This window comes from Geotrypetes seraphini, chromosome 12 (genome assembly GCF_902459505.1).
Source record: "Geotrypetes seraphini chromosome 12, aGeoSer1.1, whole genome shotgun sequence".
In the NCBI taxonomy this organism is placed as follows: domain Eukaryota; kingdom Metazoa; phylum Chordata; class Amphibia; order Gymnophiona; family Dermophiidae; genus Geotrypetes; species Geotrypetes seraphini.
This window is the reverse complement of record NC_047095.1, coordinates 48,288,430-48,308,858: the sequence shown is the minus strand read 5'-3', so window position 1 is coordinate 48,308,858 and position 20,429 is coordinate 48,288,430. Positions and strand designations below refer to the sequence as shown.

At 41.3% G+C, this 20,429-nt stretch overlaps 1 protein-coding gene across 4 annotated transcripts in view; it reads right to left on the bottom strand.

The window, feature by feature from the left end:
• The window catches only part of ITGB3BP (integrin subunit beta 3 binding protein), a 93,990-nt gene that overhangs the window by 44,033 nt on the left and 29,528 nt on the right, over nt 1–20,429 (bottom strand). For all 4 annotated transcript variants that reach the window (XR_004536683.1, XM_033917224.1, XM_033917225.1 and 1 more), the window contains exons 6-7: nt 18,686–18,779; nt 10,961–11,017 (exon numbers count right to left, since the gene is read on the bottom strand). Coding sequence is in view for 3 of the 4 variants with exons in the window: in XM_033917224.1 (XP_033773115.1) it covers nt 10,961–11,017; nt 18,686–18,779 (151 nt within the window). In the remaining variant the exon portion in view is untranslated. The remainder of the gene's footprint in view (nt 1–10,960; nt 11,018–18,685; nt 18,780–20,429) is intronic.

Sequence of the window (20,429 nt, the reverse complement as noted above, 5' to 3'; positions counted from 1 at the left end):
CTTCTCGTCAATGATATAAAACCAATCTTTTAAACTTTACCAGAATAATTTTTCTATGCCTCAACCATAGTTATTTCTCAAGCTGTTCATTACTGTCTTTTTATAGTATTTTTATTTAATAAAACCTATTAAGGCTACCATACAAATCTCTTTACTTATGCTTTTATCTTTTAACTGATCAATTTTTATATTGCTGACATCCCTTCTTCACCATTTGCTCATTTAAAAATTCATAGTATATAAGATGTGTCTCTGGAGAAAATGTCTATAAAATTTGTTACAGCTGGCAAATGTGTAGGTGCCTGTGGTAGCACATGACTAAATGCTTCACAGGAAATAAAATTTGTTTCTGTAGTAAGCAGAACTGTTTAAATGTTATTTATTTTTATGTTTCAAAGAAAATATATTGTGAAGTGTTGCATTGATTTAATACGCAACAATGTCTGTGTACACGCTGTGGAAAGAAAATTTATGAAACCTTTGCACAACTCCTTTAATTGAATTTTCCAAATCTCTCACCACACACAAATAATCAATACCTTCTGCAGAGAAAACCAGTCAGAATTATTACAGTCTGTCTTTTCAATTTTGTTGTCATCAGCACATACAGAGCACCTGGATACTTGTAATGTCGGAATAACTGGTAATTTATACCTCCTAAACACACAGCTGCAGCAGTCAAAGCAATGCTATTTAAATGTTTTAAACTTTGAAGAATGAAGCCATTTAGCCACACCCTCCAAAATAAAGGTAGGAAAAGAATCCTAGTGCTCTGACTGTCGGATTCTTTTGTTTGGTTTAGCTGTACCTGGCTGTATATGCCTTATTAGTTAATATAATTGTGATGTAATCATTAAAACTGGCAGTTTTAAACTTTTAACTTCTACAAGATGGTATAGTAAGGTGATTCCCTCCATGAAAAGTACAAAATGCAAACAAAGTAGCATAGGATTAAACAAACAAGAAAAAGATCTCAGGACTTCTCATCAATTAATCAGTCCTCTCAATAGTTAGGAAACAACATGGTGGCATGGCAAAGGAAAAAGAAAACATATAGGTAATCTACAAAGGGATTTATAAACCAAAAACCTGACATGGTCATGTTTAGGCTTATACCTAACATTAGAAATTTTTGTCATAGAAAATATTGGGTAACCAATGAACAACATAGATTTATAAGATTAAATACACAATAGCAATAACATTGCAAAAACAGACCGAAGAAATGGGTCAAAAGAAAATTAGGTGTTTACCTTTCTAGTAAACAGGCACATCATTCCTGAACTCTTGGGTAGTCAATCCCTTCCCATGAGATTCTGTTTAGAGTGCTTCATTAGCATTTTCTTCACTCCGCCTCCCATCACTCTGGGCTGTCCTGTAACTCCTCAGTTTATATCAAAGCAGATATTCAGTTCTAGAAATGAAACATAAGAGGGAAGGGTACGGGAATACTTCCCGAGAACAAGTCTGTACTGCTCATAGGTGGTGTACAAATTTTAAAATAAAACAAACAATAGAACATGAACTATTGAAACATACATTCCTGAACTATTGGGATGTTATCAAAGCAGTCCCCAGAATCTAGGGTGGGACAGATGAGTCTGCTGAAGGTACGGTGATTCGAAGGCGGAGTCTAATTTGGCTGCCACATGCACCCTGTAAAATTTTGTGAAAGTATGAAGGGAAAGCGTGTGGTCTGAACCTTAGTGCTGCTCATACGCACTGTGTAGCTGAGGACTGTGCAGTCTCTATCTTTAATTCTTGGAGAGACTTCGTAATTATCTCCAAAAGAGCTAAGGGCTTAAATAACCTGCGCACAGTCGGGTCCTCTCCAAGATCCAGAGCCTTCACCTGTTCAGGATCTGGCTCTCCCAGACGTGAAGCAGAATCCCTTGCTATTGAAGATGTAGACTGGGAAAGCAAAGGTATAGAAACAATCCATATCATCTCAGTCCTCCTCCGACTGAACCCCCATCTCTTGCTTCGCAGAGGGAAATTGCACCCTTGAGGGAGAGAACTCTGGTACCAGCACTGCCGCAAACCCCTAAGGTTCCATGCGATCACTGTTAAATAAATATGCATCATACTGCATACTGATGAATTCTGGAGCAAACTATACCCAGGTTGCCCTGAGGTCCTTTGCGGTCGCACCCGTGTCCCTTTCTGGGCTTTTGCGATAGGTGGTTCACTTTCACTCTTTCCTGGCCTCTGCAAATCAATTTTGCTCTTCCCATTATATACAGCTCCTGCACCCTAATGTATCTCTGCACTTATTCACATTAAAGCTTAACTGCCAAATATTTGCCTAATCTTCCAGTTTTTGTAGTACTCTGATATACCTTTAATGAGATATTTAAGACTAGAGGATGAAAACTAGAATAATATTTTAACAGACCATGGAAATCAGATAAAAGGATCAAATCTCTTCCATATAGTCACATAGAAAAGCTTTCCTATTTGACACCTACAAGTTTCTCATTCCTACAATTTTGAGTACTAGAGAACTGTTAGAGGAATTTAGTGATAGGCATAAAGAAGTCTGATGTGTGCTATAGAACTGAAAGCATCTGAATAATTTTCACTCGCCTGGTCTTCTAGAGCAGAAGCTTTCTGCTGCCTTCCAAAGAAACAAAATCTATTTTGGGAAATCTCAAGTGTCAAAAATTATGTTGGCTATCCTGGATCAGGAAATCATTTATTCAGCTTTAAGAATAAACCAAGTCTGTTTGCAATTTCATTTTGCATGTCTGGGAGGTATGCTGCCCATAGGAGCATCTTGTCCGAGGATGGTCCCATTCCAAATTTTCAGCTCTTCTGATAATATGGATGCAGTCTCTCATTTGTATTTGCTACTTGGATGGATGTCTGGACTAAGGTCCTTTTTTACTGAAGATCTCTAAAGCACTGAAAATTACTCTTAGCTTGAGAAGATTTATATGAAATAACTTTTCCTTGTTTTCTAAGTACTTGGGCTATGAAGGGAGAGTACATGTAATCTACAATCTGAGATTTTGTCAGTACTACCTGAGATTGTGGTTGTTGAAATGAAAGACATCAGCTAAGGCTGCCATGCACTTTCCATCATGGAAAATCAGACCTCCAGCTGGTCACTACTAAGTGGTATGAGAAACGATAACTACTTTGGTTCCACTGAAATTTCAGCATCCATTCATGCATATGGACTTATGCATAATGTCACTGTGAAGCAACACTATGAGAGAATTTACCTAAAACCTCTATTGACCAGGTCTTTGCTGATGAGAAATAAATACATAGTTGAGGAGCATGCAGAAGCAGACATGGACAGATAAATATTTGTGACCAAAAGAAAAAAACTGGACAGCAAAGAAAAAAAACTAACTAACTAAAGATTTCAAAAGTGCAATTATAACATACAATATATAATGTGAAGTTCATTCAAGTTGCATCTTATTCCAGTTCAATCACATTCATTTTCACTGCTTTGCAGGCAACAAAATGTTTCTTGTTTGCTTTGTCTCTTTGAAAAAGGAAAATTGACATTGCATTTTAAAAAAACAAAACAAAAAACATATCACACAGAAGAAAATATACTTAACTTTTAGAACTATTGATTTTTAATCATGAAAGCATGGCTTAACTAGCCACACCAAATCCTACATTACCAAAAGAGAAAAATGATTCTACTATCCAGAAGACTCTAAATTTCATCTTTTGGCAGCTAGTATACACTTTGCTTATATTCTCTTCAAAAATATTTTGTTTACAGCCAGTGCTAGTCATGGATAAACAATACTGCTTTTGTGCTCTTGTAGCACAAAATATATTGAGCTCAAAATAATGCTGCTATTGATAAAAGAATGTTTTGTGTCACTTTACGTAGATGTTTGTATAAAAGTATATTGTGTAAAAAATATATTTCATTCAAAGCCATGTGATGATAACGTGGTATTCTATTGCTATCAAGTTACAAAATGCACATAGGTTTCAAATCTGAAGCATGACAAATTAAAATCATAAAAATAATCATATCCAAAAGTGATTTGCAAAGAGATTTTCTTCATCTCATTTTCTCATTAACATGCTAGTTCCCACTCTTTCCCACATATATAAACTATGGGGCTCATAATCGAAAGAGAAAAACGTCCAAAAACCGGCCTAAGTCAGCACTTGGACGAACATTTCTCAAAAACGTCCAAGTGCCGATAATAAAACGGATTTTGGACGTATTGCTAAACGACCTAGGCCTTCATAGTGCCGCTCAATGTCCAAAGCTAAACAGGGCGTTTCGGGAGGCTTGTCGAGGGCAGGAGTTGGGCGGGACGTGGTCCGGCTTAGACTTAGTCATACAGCATGTATAACCAAAAGTTTTACAACAGAGCCTAGACGGAACTTGGACGTTGTGACTTAGACCATGTAAAACATGGTCTAAGTCACAAAAACCCACCTAAACTTACCAGATAAGCACTTCAAACACATAACACAGACCCCCACACATTACCCTAGCGATTATCAACCCCCCCCCATAAAAATTATATTCACAACTTTAAATTTCAGCCTCCAGACCATCATCACCTGGCCGCCTGGCATAGGAAAGCCTAGTCGTCCAGCCCAGAGGCAGCTTAAGTCATCTTGGGGGTGGGTTAGGAACCCATAGAGAAGAGAACCCATGCCCATAAGCCCCTGTAATCACTGCATTGATACTTAAACATGTGCACTCCCCTATACACCCCCAAAACCCTTTTTGACTGGCATATAAGTGGCTCCTGCAGTCATAAGGGCTATTGGGGTGGTAGATAAGTGGGTCTAGGGGATTCTGGAGGTGGTTTGGGGCGCTCACCATCACCTATAAGGGAGCTGTAGTAAGGAAAAGCCATGGCACCCTTTTTGTGAAGTTCACAGCAGTGCCCTTTAAGGTACCCCACTATTTAGGTGCCATGTTTGGGTGTTCAGTCCATCACTTTGCAGACCCCTCCCACGTCCAACAGGACTTGTTCTAGGCGTTTTGGACTTGGACGGAAATATGGTATAAAGATGGACGATTTAGCTGCTTGAACGATCAGATCGGCAGGACGTATAATTAGACGATTTTCGAAAATGTGTCTTAGGCTCTTTTTAACTTTGGATGACTTGCGAGATGGACATAAACGGACTTAGACGTCCCTTTCGATTATGCCCCTCCACGCATCTGTGTGTTCAGTATCTGATATAGTAGACTAAGACCTTATTTAAAAGGACTGTGTCTTTGTAGAAAACATCTAGTTCAATAAAACCCTAAGGATCAGTACAGGTTAGAATCTTCACATGCTCCACTAATCATTCTTGATACATTTCTGCTGTAATATCACAGTGCAAGAAATGACCATTTAAGACCAGAAGTTTATAATGTTACAGATTCTCCCTTGCAGGGTCATAGCTTACACAATTTGTGATCATTTTTCATTAAATACATTCTCTGTAGTGGTATGGCTAACTTGGTACTCCATATGCACACGGTGGATTTTTCAAGGTCTCTGACCATTGATTGAACAGTCTGGTCTACTTTCTTGTCATTTTGCCTTCATTCTGCTTGTTAAAATGGAAGAGGTATTGATGTATCTTGTTTTCAGAATCCCTTGTTTGGTCTCAATCCCTCTAAACAACATCTATCTGCAAAGAAATTATGGAACCCTTAGTCTGCTCAAGATTTCCTTATGCCAAAGTCAAAATCAAGGCTGTGCATCTCCACAAAGCAGAATACACCTTCCACTTATTTGTTTTGTAAACTTCTCTTATTGTTTTTCCCCCAGCTTCCAAAATATGCATATGCAGCCAAGTTCCTGAAATGCACTCCTGCAGTGAGGAGATTCCACAGGAAATCACAGACCTCTACATGACAATAGGAAGAGGAAATCCATAGCACTGGGGGAGGAATAACAACACTCTTCAGTGATCATTGCTGTACATACACCACACCTTAGAACAAGGACACCCCACAGTGAATAAAATGACATACCCTGACAATTCTTTTTATTGTAGACAGCAGTACATTTCATTCAACTGATTTCTAATTTTCTTCTCCCTATGCTTCATATACTCTATATCCACCTGAATGAAATGCACTGCCCTCATACAATAAGATATATATATATATATATATATCTCAGGATTGGAAATATATTTAGAAAACAGGCACTAGCAAGAAAATTATTTTTTTTAAAAGTTATAGAGAGAATTTTATTGTGGGGATTTTTCCTTAAATCAGTCTACTCACCAAATGGAAAAAGGGCTTATAAGATCGCTATGTCTGTCAGACTCCTAACCACACCAAATATTCAAATATGAGGGAGGGGATTGATATTAGGACTCCAACAGTGACCTTTTCCAGATCCATACACATTAGCCAGGAAAATGCATGTCTTAGAAAAATAAGATTCTTTATTTCTTGCCTGGATGGAACTTCATGGGGTGAAAGAAACAAGGAAGAGGGGATTTTGGTTGTTTTTTTTTTTTCTCTTCCCTTTCTCTCTAGCCTCCCCCCCCCCCCACTGGTTCCTAAATCTTGCTTCTATCAATGCACTTTTTGGACAAGCAGGCCTCTGCTGCTACTTCTAACCCCACTTTGCAGAAAATGCCAAATTTTGGGTTCCAGGATGACCTAGCACACAGTTTCCCAGAGATGTATCTACACATACTAGATACAAATATTTGGGTGTGTTCATTTTAGAATATAAAATATTGCAATGTAAGAATTAATATACTACAGCATTCCTACCAAATGTGACTTTTTCCATTGCCAGTTATTAGCTAGAAAATGGTTGTTAAAAGACCACTTTTATTATATTTCATATATAAAACCAGGAATTACTATACCAGTGAAGTATTAGTATGCCAAAGAAACATAAATGTAAGAGCTGACCAAAGACAGGATATGTTCAAAAATTACATATATAGCCTACACTTTAATGCTGCAAAATTCCTAAGCCACTAAAATGGTCTGAAGGTATTTTTTTCCTCAAACCATGAGAAAAAAAATACAACCTCACTTAGGAATTATTTTTCTGTAATTAGCAGATATGTAATCCTATGCATGATGTTTTTGCAAGCCTCCAAAGTAGAGAATGACACAGTGAACAAACACTACGGCAAGCTGCAGTGGGCCATGGTTTTGCCTGCAGCTATGGAGATGCCAAAAGCCTGACTCGCCGCAGACACGGGAACAAAACTTTTCACCGCCCGCAAGAACAGTAAAAAGCTTTGTACCCAAAGCTGGAAGCATCCCCCTCATTCCTTACAGCCATTAACCGTGGCGTTGCGGCTGCTCCAAGTTCCAGCAGCCATGTTGTTTGTCATCATCGTCATTGACTCCTTCCCCTAGAGTACAATGCTGAGTTGGCACAGCTCCCAATCAGATCTTCACTCTTCTCCTCCCCCCAAGCTATGAAGTAAACCAGTGTTTCTCAACACGCGGTACGCGTACCTACCCTTAGGGGTAAGCGAACTGGTTGTTGGGGGTACGTGGCATTACGTGGGTCTCACACCCCCTTCCTCTCCAATCTGGAACCACTGTCATTTGCTGCTGCTGCCAGGGATCCCATTTATAAACAGGTCTCCTTCCTGCCTTCCAGCTTCCCTGACATCAAAGGGAAGTCTTCCGGGTCAGCCAGCGATCCCAGTTACCCCAACAGTCCTCCTTTTAGGTGGGCTGCTCGTTTCTGCCTTCAGTCACATTTATTCTTTGCAGGGATGTGGGCAGCTCTTGCTCTGATGTCACGGATAAAGCCAAACAATGTCAGGATGATCAGGAAAAGAGGGAGATTGTGGCTTCTGGTCGCTTATGAGGGAACATTCAGTAGTGACCGGCTGTCTGACTGCAGCTTCAATTCCTGCAGAGACTCAAAGATTAAACCCATAAGGTGCACAGGATTAAAGAATCTGCGTACCATTTCTTGGGCTCTACATGGGTCCGGATTCTGGAGATCTGCTAAATTTGCCACATCCTTGGCCGCCGCAGAGCCACTTGCAAAAGAAGAGGAATGGAAAGAGAGTCTGGCGCAACTGCGGGCACAGTCGACATACTCCCTGGCACCCCCACCAGAAGGTAAGAAGAAAGATCCTGGTCCCTTGGAGCAGGGGTCCCTGTGTCCGGCACAGAGGCCGGTGGAAGAGAAACAGGCAGAGAATTTTTTTTTAAGTTCAATGAGTTTTTATTAAGGTTTTACAACAAAACAGAAAATAATACAGATGTGTAACATCAAAACATTGCATTAAGACGCATATTGAATCATAGCAGATCCGTAATGTAATGCCCCAAACCAGGGGAACAATAATACAAATGATTAGTATTTCCAGGAAGAGAGAATCATAATTCCTCTATGTCTCATTATCTTAATGTTATTGATATATTATGTTGGTACATGTTTATCAGTGTTTAGGCAGAGAATTTTTAACAAATTCCAGGAGAAAACCATCCTCCATGGTGGAAGCCGACTTCTGTGCCTCAGATTTGGAATGCTTGGAAGATTTATGAGGTTTATAGCTGGAGTCGTGCTTGTGTTTTGCAGAAACACTGCCAGCACACTCCCCTGACGCCAATTTCACGGGAGCTAGGGCAGAAAGCACTTGAAGATCCTCTTCAGAGGTAAAAGGCACCGCATCCGAGCAAACCTCACCCCCTCTTGTGGGCCGCAGCACACATGGAACATGGCTGTGCATCCAACACAGTTCACTCCAACTTAGATAGTATAGTAGCGCTGGATAATATATCAGTGTTTTATAAATTCTTTCTTAGTCCAGTTTCTTTACAATAGTACATCTTAGGAATTCAGATATCCACCCTTATCAATGGTGGTGGGATTCTTCATGATTCCAAGTACTATTTCCCAACTATTTACTTATTTCAATTATTTTATATAAATATAATAAATAATAGACTTAGCTTATTCAAAGTCCATTCCCCTTCCCGACGCGTTTCGCTGAACTTTCTCAAGGTCGGGGGAACTGGACATTACAGCATAGCTTCTCCTTCTCTTTGAATGACTGGTTATACTAGGAGAAGCTATGCTGTAATGTCCAGTTCCTTGAGAAAGTTTGGCGAAACGCGTCGGGAAGGGGAATGGACTTTGAATAAGCTAAGTCTATTATTTATTATATTTATATAAAATAATTGAAATAAGTAAATAGTTGGGAAATAGTACTTGGAATCATGAAGAATCCCACCACCTGTATCTATTGATAAGGGTGGATATCTGAATTCCTAAGATGTACTATTGTAAAGAAACTGTGCTTCCAACAGCCATCCACAGCAAATGAGGCATGAATCCATCCCATCCTGCCCTGGGGAGGCCATCTATGAGGTTTTCTTGCAAAAACAAAGCTGGGATGTACGAAAAATAACTTTAAATTCAAATTGGGAAAAATCCAAGATGGCCACCGCAGGTGCTGATTTTGAACAAAAAATACCCCAGGAAAATCACAGGAACTCACAAAAAACAGCGATTTCAGGATGTTAGAGGTGGGCAGAGGTAGGGCATGCAGGGAAACTACCCCAAATCTCCCTTTTTAAGACCCCCAAAATCGCTGATTTAGGCTGTCAGACTTTACTCACTGTGACATGTGCTGAATAAGAGAAACTGCAGAGCTGAAACAGCTCACAAGGAGATTCTGTGCCTCAGAGAACTTGGAAAAATGGATTTCAAGTCTTCCGACTGTCCTACCAGCCTGACCACCATGGCCAGAGACCTCTACCACCCATGGACACATTGCACTAGCGCCTGGTGGAGGAACGCAGTCTGGTTCTGATCCCAGTTGTGCCTTCACGGAACCGCTCAGCTTGCGCTCCATCTAACTAGCGGATGAACCTGGGGTGAGCTAGCACCCAAGGGAACTGTCCCGGAGCCCCGATCTGATGTGCAGGCTGTCCAAGGGGCTTACTGCTGAGCAGGGAACCCCCCCCCCCTCCCCAAGCAGACATTTTCCCAACAGTCTGCGATCTCCCGCAGTCAAGGAAGTCCCCGCAGGAAACCGCCACAGCATGAGGGCGAAAACCACGAACAAAAATACTGACAGATCACGAAATAAAACACGAGCAGGAAAGATAAGCTCCTACAGCCTGGCCTGTAGGAAGAGGGAGGGAGTAAAAGCCTCTGAAGTTTTAAGGCTTCCTACAAATGTTACAAGCAGCAAGATAAGAATGCAATATAACGGAGCAAAAGTCTGATTACAAGATGGCTGCATATACCTGATATATGCTTATTCTTCTCTGATCTTGCAGTTTTCTGCTCTATGAACCAGGATTAAGCAGGGACAATTGTCAAAATGGATTTCACCAGGTAGTTATTCATCCACAGAATACATTCTCATACAAAATAGTTTTTCTGTTACTAACACCCTGAGAAAAGGATGGGATTAGGGTAATTGGAAATACCCCTGCCTGCTTTACCTATGGGGAGTTTCCCTTTGAAGAGTCTACCATTTCAAAATTAGTACTCTTGTGGTTTAAAAAATTAAAACACAACCCAAAGGGAAGAATACACAGAAAATGTTATATAAGATCTAATAACAGCTACAAAGTTGCTCTGTGTCAGGAGGGAGATTTTAGGCCAGTCCTGGATCAGCCCCTTTTTAAATCATTATGGAACCTGCAGCATCGATTTTAATGAGCAGACTCAGGTACTGAAAATATCATGCTGCTTTGGGGTATAAATTCAAAACCATGACAGGCTAGAACAGGCTTGTCCACGTTTTCAGTCTTTGAGGACTGCAAGCAAACCAGGTTATCAAGATATCTTTAATAAAAATGCATGAGAATGACCTGCATGCAATGGATGTAGTGGGCATGCAAGTCTTTCTTATGCATATTCATTAGGGTTATCCTGAAATTTTGGCCTGTTTGAAGCCCTTGAGGACTGAACTTGGAGAAGCCTGGGCTAGAAGGTCCTCCTTCTAGAAATGGATAGCTTAGAAACTGTAATAATTAAAAATGAATGAAATTTCTCATTACCTGGGGAAGAATGTTGGCCAGCACTATGCAGTTGTTTTCTTTTTTCTACTTCAGCCACTGAGAAAAACAAAAAATAGTGATCTGTGGGTTAAAATATTTATCTACCATATTATTAATGAAGCCACTTGAATTTGAGTTCAATGTTAATACAGTAGTACCTTGGATTACAATTATAATCCTTTCCAGGAGCATGCTCATAATCCAAAATGCTTGTTTATCAAAGCGAGTTTCCCCATATGAAATAATGGAAACTCGCTTTGATGCATTCCCCCCCCCTGAGAACCGGCATTGCTCCCCTCGAAGGCCCCCCTGCGATCAGGCATCTCCCCCCCCGCCACGATTGAGCACCCCCCCGCCACAATCCGACCCCCCCCCGACATGTTCCGACATCCCCCCGACACAATTGGGCACCCCCCTGCCGCTTCTTACCCTCATCTGGGCACTCTTGAAGATCGGCCTCCTCGTCTGCTGGGCCTTGAGCATCTGAGCATGCTCAAGGCCTGCGAGTTCACGTTCACATTCAGAATGTGAACTCGCAGGCCTTGAGCATGTTCAGATGCTCAAGGCCCAGCAGACGAGGAGGCCGATCTTCAAGAGTGCCCAGATGAGGGTAAGAAGCGGCGGGGGGGGGTGCCCAATTGTATCGGGGGAGGGGGTCGGATCGTGGCGGGGGGTGCCCAATCGTGTCGGGGGGGGTCGGATCATGGTGGGGGGGTGCCAGTTCGAGGCAGGGGGGGTGCTGGATCGCAAGGGGAGGTGCCGGATTGCGGGGGGGGGGGGGGGTGTGTGCTCGTAAATCGAGCCATGCTCGGTTTCCGAGGCACCGATTTTGCAAATGTTTTGCTCGTCTTGCAAAACACTCGCAAACCGGTGCACTCATAAACCGAGGTACCACTGTACTGCGTTTTGAAAAGTAGTACATGTCTGGCATATTCTCTTCCTTCTAGTGACAACTGGAAGAGTAGCCTAATGTTTAGTGCAATGACCTGAGAACCAGGGGAACTGGGTTCAATTTTCACTGCAGTTTCTTGTGACTCTGGGGAAGTTCATGTACAGGTACAAGATCCTTTATCCAAAATCCTTGGTACCAAGCATATTTCGGTTTTCGGAACGGTAACGTTAAGTCAAAAAAAGCCAGACTATAAAACCATAAAGTCACCCCCCTTGGGTGGAATCAGCAGCTCTCTCCGCCATTTTTCCAGCCCTTCAACGTGAATTGCACAGAGAGCAGGAGAAACACATGCACCTGCATTGGTTTCAGAATGTGTTACATCAGGGAAATTGACTATTTCTGGCTCACATCAAATTTAGGTTTTTGGAATTTTGGATAAAAGATCTTGTTTGTACCTGTGTATAATATGTAAACTGGGTCGACTGTAACCACAGAAAGGAGCATATCAAATCCCATCCTCTTTCCCTCAGTTATGATAATGAAATAGTTGGGGGGGGGGATGGATGGTGTTTTGACATTAAGAAAGTCAAATTTTGAACACTTAACAATTATAAACATCTTTATTTAACCCAGTTACAAAATAGTCTCTTTTATTCAAAATATCTAAGATACTTTAAGTCTAAAGGACTGAAATGTAAATATTAGCAGAGGGGTGGATAAAATCTAAATTCTAAAGGAAACATATAAATATGAAAATTTCTCTAATAGACAAATGAAACAGATTTTAAAAAAATATTCATGAAATTTCAATTTACAAATCAAGCTAATTATACTCAGACAGAAACAGAGATACTAAGGGAAAAACATGGAAGCAAAAAAATAAACAAAAATCCTCATCACTCTCTATAGTCCACAAATTTGCAAGTATCCAAAATAACGAAGGGAGATTACAGTAAAACAAAATATATTTCTATACTATCGAGAAAAGGCTAAATGGCTTCATCTATCAATTCAGACACTTAACTATGAGAGAGCTACTTCAAACAACAACCTTGGCAAGGCTTACCTCAGAACCCTTCACAGTTAATGTCTTGGTGGCAAAAAAGTTGCAATTGAAAAGGTGCAAAATATATATACTTTTGAGCCTTCTAACTATGTATTTACATGGAAATTTAAGAAAAAAGGCCAACCCCCAACTTGCAAAACCACAGGATGTAATATAGTAACATAGTAAATGACGGCAGATAAAGACTGAATGGTCCATCCAGTCTGCCCATTAGTTATACCCATTAAAAATACTAGATTAAATTAACTTGTCTCTTCTTTGATATTTCTGGGCCATAGACTAAAGTCCACCTGGTATTGTCCTAGGCTCCAACTGCTGAAGTTGCCATCTAAGCTCACTCCAGTCTATCCAACCATCCTGATTTTTGCAGGATATCTACTGTAAAGGCTGGCCAGTAACGTCCTCATGTTCCAAGTTAGTGGAGTTCCCACTGATGCCCTCCCCAGTCCATCCTACACCAAATCACCATATATGGGACACAAATCGTACAAGTCTGTCCAATACCGGCTTTAGTTCTTTAAATTTATACCATTTGTTTTCTAATTAAAGATCCTCTGTGTTTACCCCATGCTTTTTAGAATTCCATCACCGTTTTCCTCTCCACCACCTCCCTCAGGAGGGCATTCCAGGTATCCACCATCCTCTACAGTGAAAAAGAATTTCCTAATGTTACTCCTTAAACTTCCTCCCTGCAATCTCTCAAGTTATGCCCTCTAGTTTTACTATTTTCCCTTCTCTGGAAAAGATTTGGTTCTATATTAATACCTTTCAAGTATTCAAATGTCTGTATCATCTCTCCTGGTTTTCCACTCCTCCAGAGTATACATGTTTAGGTCTTTCAGTCTCTTCTCGTACTTCTTTTGGTTCAAACCCCTTACCATTTTTGTCACCTTTCTCTGGACCGCTTCAAGTCTTTTATATCCTTCTCCAGATATGGCCTCCAAAACTGAACAGAATACTCCAAGTGTTACCTCACCAATGACCTATATATGGGCATCAACACCTCCCTTCTTCTGCTGGTTATTCCTCTTTCTACACAACTTAGCATCCTTCTGGCTACAACCACTTCCTTATCACACTGTTTTGGATGCCTTTAGATCCTCATGCACAATCACCTCATGGTCCATCTCTCCATCTGTGCTTATCAGCCTCTCACCTCCCAGCACATATGGCTCCCATGGATTTCGACCCCCCAAGATGCATCACTCTGCACTTCTTCACATTGAATTTTAGTTGCCAGACGTTAGACCATTCTTCTAACTTTTGCAGATCCTTCTTCATGTTTTCTACTCCCTCCACGGCATCCACTCTATTACAAATCTTGGTATCATCTGCAAAAAGGCTAACCTTACTTTCTAACCTTCAGCAATGTCACTCACAAACATATTGAACAGAATCAGTCCCAGCACCGATCCTTGAGGCACTCAACTACTCACCTTTTCCTCCTCTGAGCAAATTCCATTAACCACCACCTTTTGGCATCTGTCCATGAACCAGTTTTCCAATCTAGTTCACCACTTTGGGCCCTAACTTCAGCCCATGGAGTTTATTCAAGAGCCTCCTATGAGGAACCGTGTCAAAGGCTTTGCTGAAATCTAAGTAAATCACATCTAGCGCGCATCTTTGCTCCAACAATGACTAGTTGAACCTTTTGAGTTTCTTTTGAAACATCTGGAAAAATCCACACTTTTAGCGATTTGTAAAGTAAATCCTTATAAACCAAGGCAAAAGTAACCATAAAGGTAGTGGTTTTCACCAACTCAAACAGATATTTCTATAAATCCAGTTAAATCTCCCACATCAAAGTCTTGTGCTTTATCTACCTCCAGTTGCTCTTGAGGCTGCAGCTTTTCTGAAGGCAAATAAAAAACCTTAGTGCATGGTAGTAAATTAGCCATTGGTATTCCTAGGATTTCCATCATATACTTGTGCAACATATCACATTGTGAGATACTTATAGAACAAGGGAAATTCAATAACTGCTTTTACCACATTCTTCTTTTTTTAAATTTTATTTTTCTAACATTTCAAATTCGCAGTCTCTTCAATACATCCATGATAATGAAATTTCAGTAATATAACAAAAAGAAACCAAGATATCAGGAAAGATCATCATCTTAAGACAGTCCACAATTTGTCGGAAATAATCGTCAAGTTACATAGAAATAATAAGGAAAATAAAGCAAAATACTTTCTCTGGAGGCTTCCCCACATCATTGTCTCAATCTGATCACGGCATTCCTTCTCCATTGGAGAGTCATAAAATTACCTTAATCTCCTCTTTAGCTACAAGAAAATCCAATAGCTGTTTTGGGGAAAAAAACAGAAAGTAAAAGTTGAACCCTCAAGCAATACAAAACAAATACAAGGAAACGTCTATTCTCAGGACTCAACGAGATCCCATTGCCGCTAGCACAACTCACATGTGCACATTACGCGTGTTGCGCTTGATCAGAGGAGACAACCGACATGGGTCCAGTCGGCATTCTGTAATCCTCCAAGGTAGTTTGTTTCATCAGCAGTACTTGGCTAACTGCTGGGACTCGGGCTTTCGTCATTCCCTTTCTCTTGCCCATGTTCCCGGCAAGAGAACCAATACACTCACCACCACGGAGCTCCAGAAAAGCCGACCTCTCCAGCCTCTCAGCAAGACGCTTTCTTGGATCGGGCAGCATTTTACCGCATTCTTCTAGTTATCCATTTCCCCTCTAATATTAATCTCAGACTAAGCTGAATTTAAATCCACATTTCCTTATAAATTTGATAAATAGGAAATAACTCTTTCCTGTTTGGTACAATTTCTTTCTGCCTTGAAATGAACTGGTCAATCCATTCACTTGGGGGGCCAGAACCTTAGACAAATTAGCTTTAGCCTCCCAAACCATACGGAAGGTTACAACTGTGGGGCAAACCTGTAAACAAGAGGCAAAGATACTCCATCTCATGTGCCAAAATCTCACGTTCCATTAAAGCCTCCAAAAGTATCTAGTGGGATATCAAAGCTAATGTATCTTTTACCACACTTCTTCCACTGACCATCTCTCCAACTCCCACTGCCTCAAGGAAAGATCTTAACAGCTAGAATCAAAGCTTACCTCCTCTCTCACCATCGCACTCGCACCATCCTCCTTTGAGTGTGGAAGGACCACCTGGTCCAGTGAATTTTGTGCCCAAAGTTACAGGAAGGCTGTGGCAACTTAATCAATTATGTCAATATTCAGAGCTAACTGCTTAAGTGCTTAGCAGTTAAAGATAGGTCTGGATTTATGTAGCCTATTTTAGCCACTAAATATTGCTGGTTTAGCACTGAATACTTATGCATAGTTGGCTATATCATGCAATAAAGGTGCTTAGTGGCTAGCTGATAACCACAAATATTCAACAGGTTATTTCATGCTGAAGTGCTAAAATGCTATTTAACCAGTCAGGAGCCATTCCTGGCCAGTTAAATAGCTTTGAATATTAGTCTGATGATGTTTTAAATGAGGCTTCCCTTAAAATCACAAGCTGTAGTATATTAGGGGGTTTGACAAAGACAAAATCACAAGCTATGTTTATATAAATTGGATTTCACTTATTATTAGTGGGGGACGGGGAGACTGGGATTTGTGTACCGCCTTTTTGTAGCTTTACAAAAATACTCAAAGTGGTTTACATATGGGTACTTCAAGCATTTTTCCTATCTGGCCCAGCGGGCTCACACTCTATCTAACATACTTGGGCAGTGGAGGATTAAGTGACTTGCCCAGGGTCACAAGGAGCAGCACGGGGATTGAACCCACAACCTCAGGGTACTGAGGCTGTAGCTGTAACCACTATGTCACACTCTTCTGCCCATATACTTTTATCATCACCTATGTTTAGAGAAAGGAAATTTCTTTTCATTGGGGAAAACTTGGGATTTGGGAAGCCCTCTATTAGCTGACTTTCTCATACACAAGGCAGCTTTCCCTTTCATTCTCCATTAGTATTGGTTTGGAGGTCTGATGTTGTTAAGAGCAGTAGCTGCATTCCTGAAATCCCCGTTCCCGTGCAGACCTCTAGTGCAAATCCGACAGATCAAACGCTCAGTGAGCGATTGACACATGCGCAGAGCCCTAACAGCAGTGATAAGGGAAGCAGCCTGCTGTTAGGGCTTCTTTTTTATTTTAATAGCACAGATGTTGTGCGTATGTTACGCACGCACAAACTGCCCCAATTTAAAAAAAAGAAAAAAGCCCTCCCTCCACGCTAATGGCCCTCCCCAACAACCCCCCATGGCAGGAGGGATGCCTATTCCTTCCTGCCTGGCCAAATACCCCTGCACCACCGACTCCCCTGAACTAATCCCCTCCCCCTCAAATAGGCAGGAGAGATGCCCACTCCCTCCTGCCACACAGAACACCCCCGTGCCATGGGCCCCCACTGCCCCTGGTACCCCCAAGCCACTGTCTCCCCCCGAAACCCCTCAAAAATGGCAGGAGGGATACCCATTCCATCCTGCCAGCAGACGCCCTCCCTCCCCCTGCACTTCCCCCCCAAAACTTCCTTGTACCTTTTAAAAAAGTTAGAAGCAGAAAGCCCACTCCGAGGATCCTGCTTCATGCCCACTATTCCTAAATGACGGGCCTTCCCCTCCCCGGTGCATCATGGATACACAGGGAGGGGCAAAAGGCCCTGATTAGTTCAGTCGCCTAAGGCCCCTCCCCTGTGAAAACAGGTTTAGTGACGATTGCTGGCTTTAGGGCATCTAGCACTATGTTCTTAACTTGCCTTCTCTCTGGTTTTCCTCTGCCTTTCTGCTTCCCAACTTTTTGTCTTTCTCCCCCCACCCTCCAGTGAGCCACAGTCCTTTACCTTCAACTTTTCAACCTTCTCTACTTTCCCCAGTCTCTACTTCTCTTTCTCAGCAGTAGAACCTGGATGCTCAGCAAGTATTCCAGGGAGGTTTAAATGTCACAAGCATGCTCACTGCTTCTGCCTTGGTCCTCTTACCACCTCTTTTCAGCTCCTGAGCTGGCTTTTAGAAGTAGCAGCATATGGGGGAACAGTGAGTGAGCAAGAATCCACAGATTTCATAGTGCATGCCAACTGCCCACATTTTACTATGTTTATCTGTTGCCAATTCCAGGTTTCTGGAAATCAGTGGCAACTGTGTCTTTTAATGCCTCATGACACACCATATTTAATGGTAGAAAGTTGATCAGATCTAAACCAACCAAAATAGTCCAAAAATAATTCAAAAATATTTTATTTGCAACAGCACTGGAAGGGTTAAAATACTTTGCCCAATTTGGCCAAGTTTTGCCCTTCTTCGATCAACGACAGAAGGAGAGAAACATATCACTGTCCCCCGACACAGTCCAGGAAGGGTGAAACTTTGTTAAGTCGGGTAACATTTAACCTCTCCAGTGTTGCTGCTAATAAAATATTTTTGGATTATATTTGAACTACTTTGGTTTGTTTTGGTCTGCTCAACTTTCTGCTGGTCTGGTTCTTGCAAACCATTGCAGACACTGAATATAATAACTATGAGAACTTTATCCACTGCCCTACACAATCAAACTGAAGACCCTTAATAGATTCCCTGAGCGAGTCACATAAGCTCCCCCTCTCCAACACTTTAATCATATTTATTATCCAACACACTGGTGGTAATACAGAATAATTATTATATAGAAGCACATTTTTAACTGCTGCTATACAATTACAGCAGTTATGTTCATAAGATAAACTTTTAGGCTTATGTTCATAAGTAATAAATCAATAGTTTGAAGGAGAGTCTTACCGAGTTCTTTGGTTTTCTGAAGTTCAGCTTTTAAGTTTCTGAAAGCATCCGATGTACCAATGACATTTTCAAGCTCTCTACTGCCCTCTAAAGTCTGAAAAATAAGTACAAATATCATGTTAATAGCATTCCTGAAAGATCCAAATTTCTTTAGGTAGAGGGGAGGAGGGAGAAACATGATTATCAAAAGAAACATGATTATCAAGAAGCGGTGAAAGGCAGGTTGCTGAATTCCATTTTCAAAGAATAACAGTGCATGCATTATTCCAGTAGCACGGGAACACTGGGCCACAAAGCTGATGATCCTGGGCTAGCACAGGCAGGATCCCTCTCCCCGTGGCTCAAGCTCTTCTCACCCCCAACTTCTACAAGGTCCAAGCCCTCCCTTCTCCCCATTTCCCAGATAGTTCTCAACCCCCTCAAAGGACTTCCTTTTTACCACTCATGGTCCAGGGCAGATGCAATGCCCATTCGTTGCTGCCCAATCTTTGCCAGCCACAACATGGCATGAGATTACAGATGGAATTATTTTATCATTTGCATTAGGGCATTTCCTCTAAAGTATACAGATTGAGATCTTTAAGTCTGTCCCCATATGCCTTATGACAAAGACCATGCACTATTTTAGTAGCCTTCCTCTGTATCGACTCCATCCTTTTTATATCTTTTTGAAGGTGCAGCCTCCAGAACTGTACATAATATTCTAAATGAGGTCTCACCAGAGTCTTATACAAGGGCATTAATATCTCTTTTTTCCTACTGGCCATATCTTGCCCTATGCACCCTAGCATCCTTCTAGCTTTCGCCGTCACCTTTTCAACCTGTTTGGCCACCTTAAGAACATCACATACAATCACACCCAAGTCCCACTCTTCTGCAGCAATATCGTTTATAAAAAGGTTAAAAAGAATAGGCCCAAGAACAGAACCTTGAGGCACACCACTGGTAACATCCCTTTCCTCAGAGCGATCTCCCTCTGTCACCTTCAACTCAACTAGTTCTTGACCCATCCTTAGGGCGCTCAGTTTATTAATTAGACGTCTGTGTGGAGTGTGTGGTGCAATGGTTAGAGCTCCAGCCTTGGCACCCTGAGGTTGTGGGTTCAAATCCCGCAATGCTCCTTGTGGCTCTGGGCAAGTCACTTAATCCTCATTGCCCCAAGTACATTAGATAGAGTGGGAGCCCATCGGGACAGTCAGGGAATAATGCTTGAGTACCTGAATAATTTGTAATCCACAAGAATTGTAGAATATGCGGAATATAAATTATATTAAAAAAACAAAAAAATAAACACTGTCAAAGGTTTTGTTAAAATCTAAATATACCACATCTAGCGCACTCGCTCTATCCAATTCTCTGGTCACCCAGTCAAAGAAATTGATCAGGTTTGTCTGACAAGACCTACCTCTAGTGAATCCATGTTGCCTCCGGTCCTGTAATCCACAAGATTCTAGAAACTTTACCACTCTCTGTTTTAAAAGCATTTCCATTAATTTGCTTACTACAGAATTCAGATTTACCAGCCTGTAATTCCCTACTTCTTCCTTACTTCTACTTTTGTGGAGAGGGACCACATCCGCCCTTCTCCAGTCCTCTAGTATCACTCCCCACTCTAGAGACTCATTGAAAAGGTAAGTCAGTAGAGCCACCAGAACCTTCAGCACCCTCAGATGTACATCATCCGGCCCCATCGCTTTGTCTACTTTTATTTTAGCTAGCTCTTCACGAATACAACCCTCTGAAA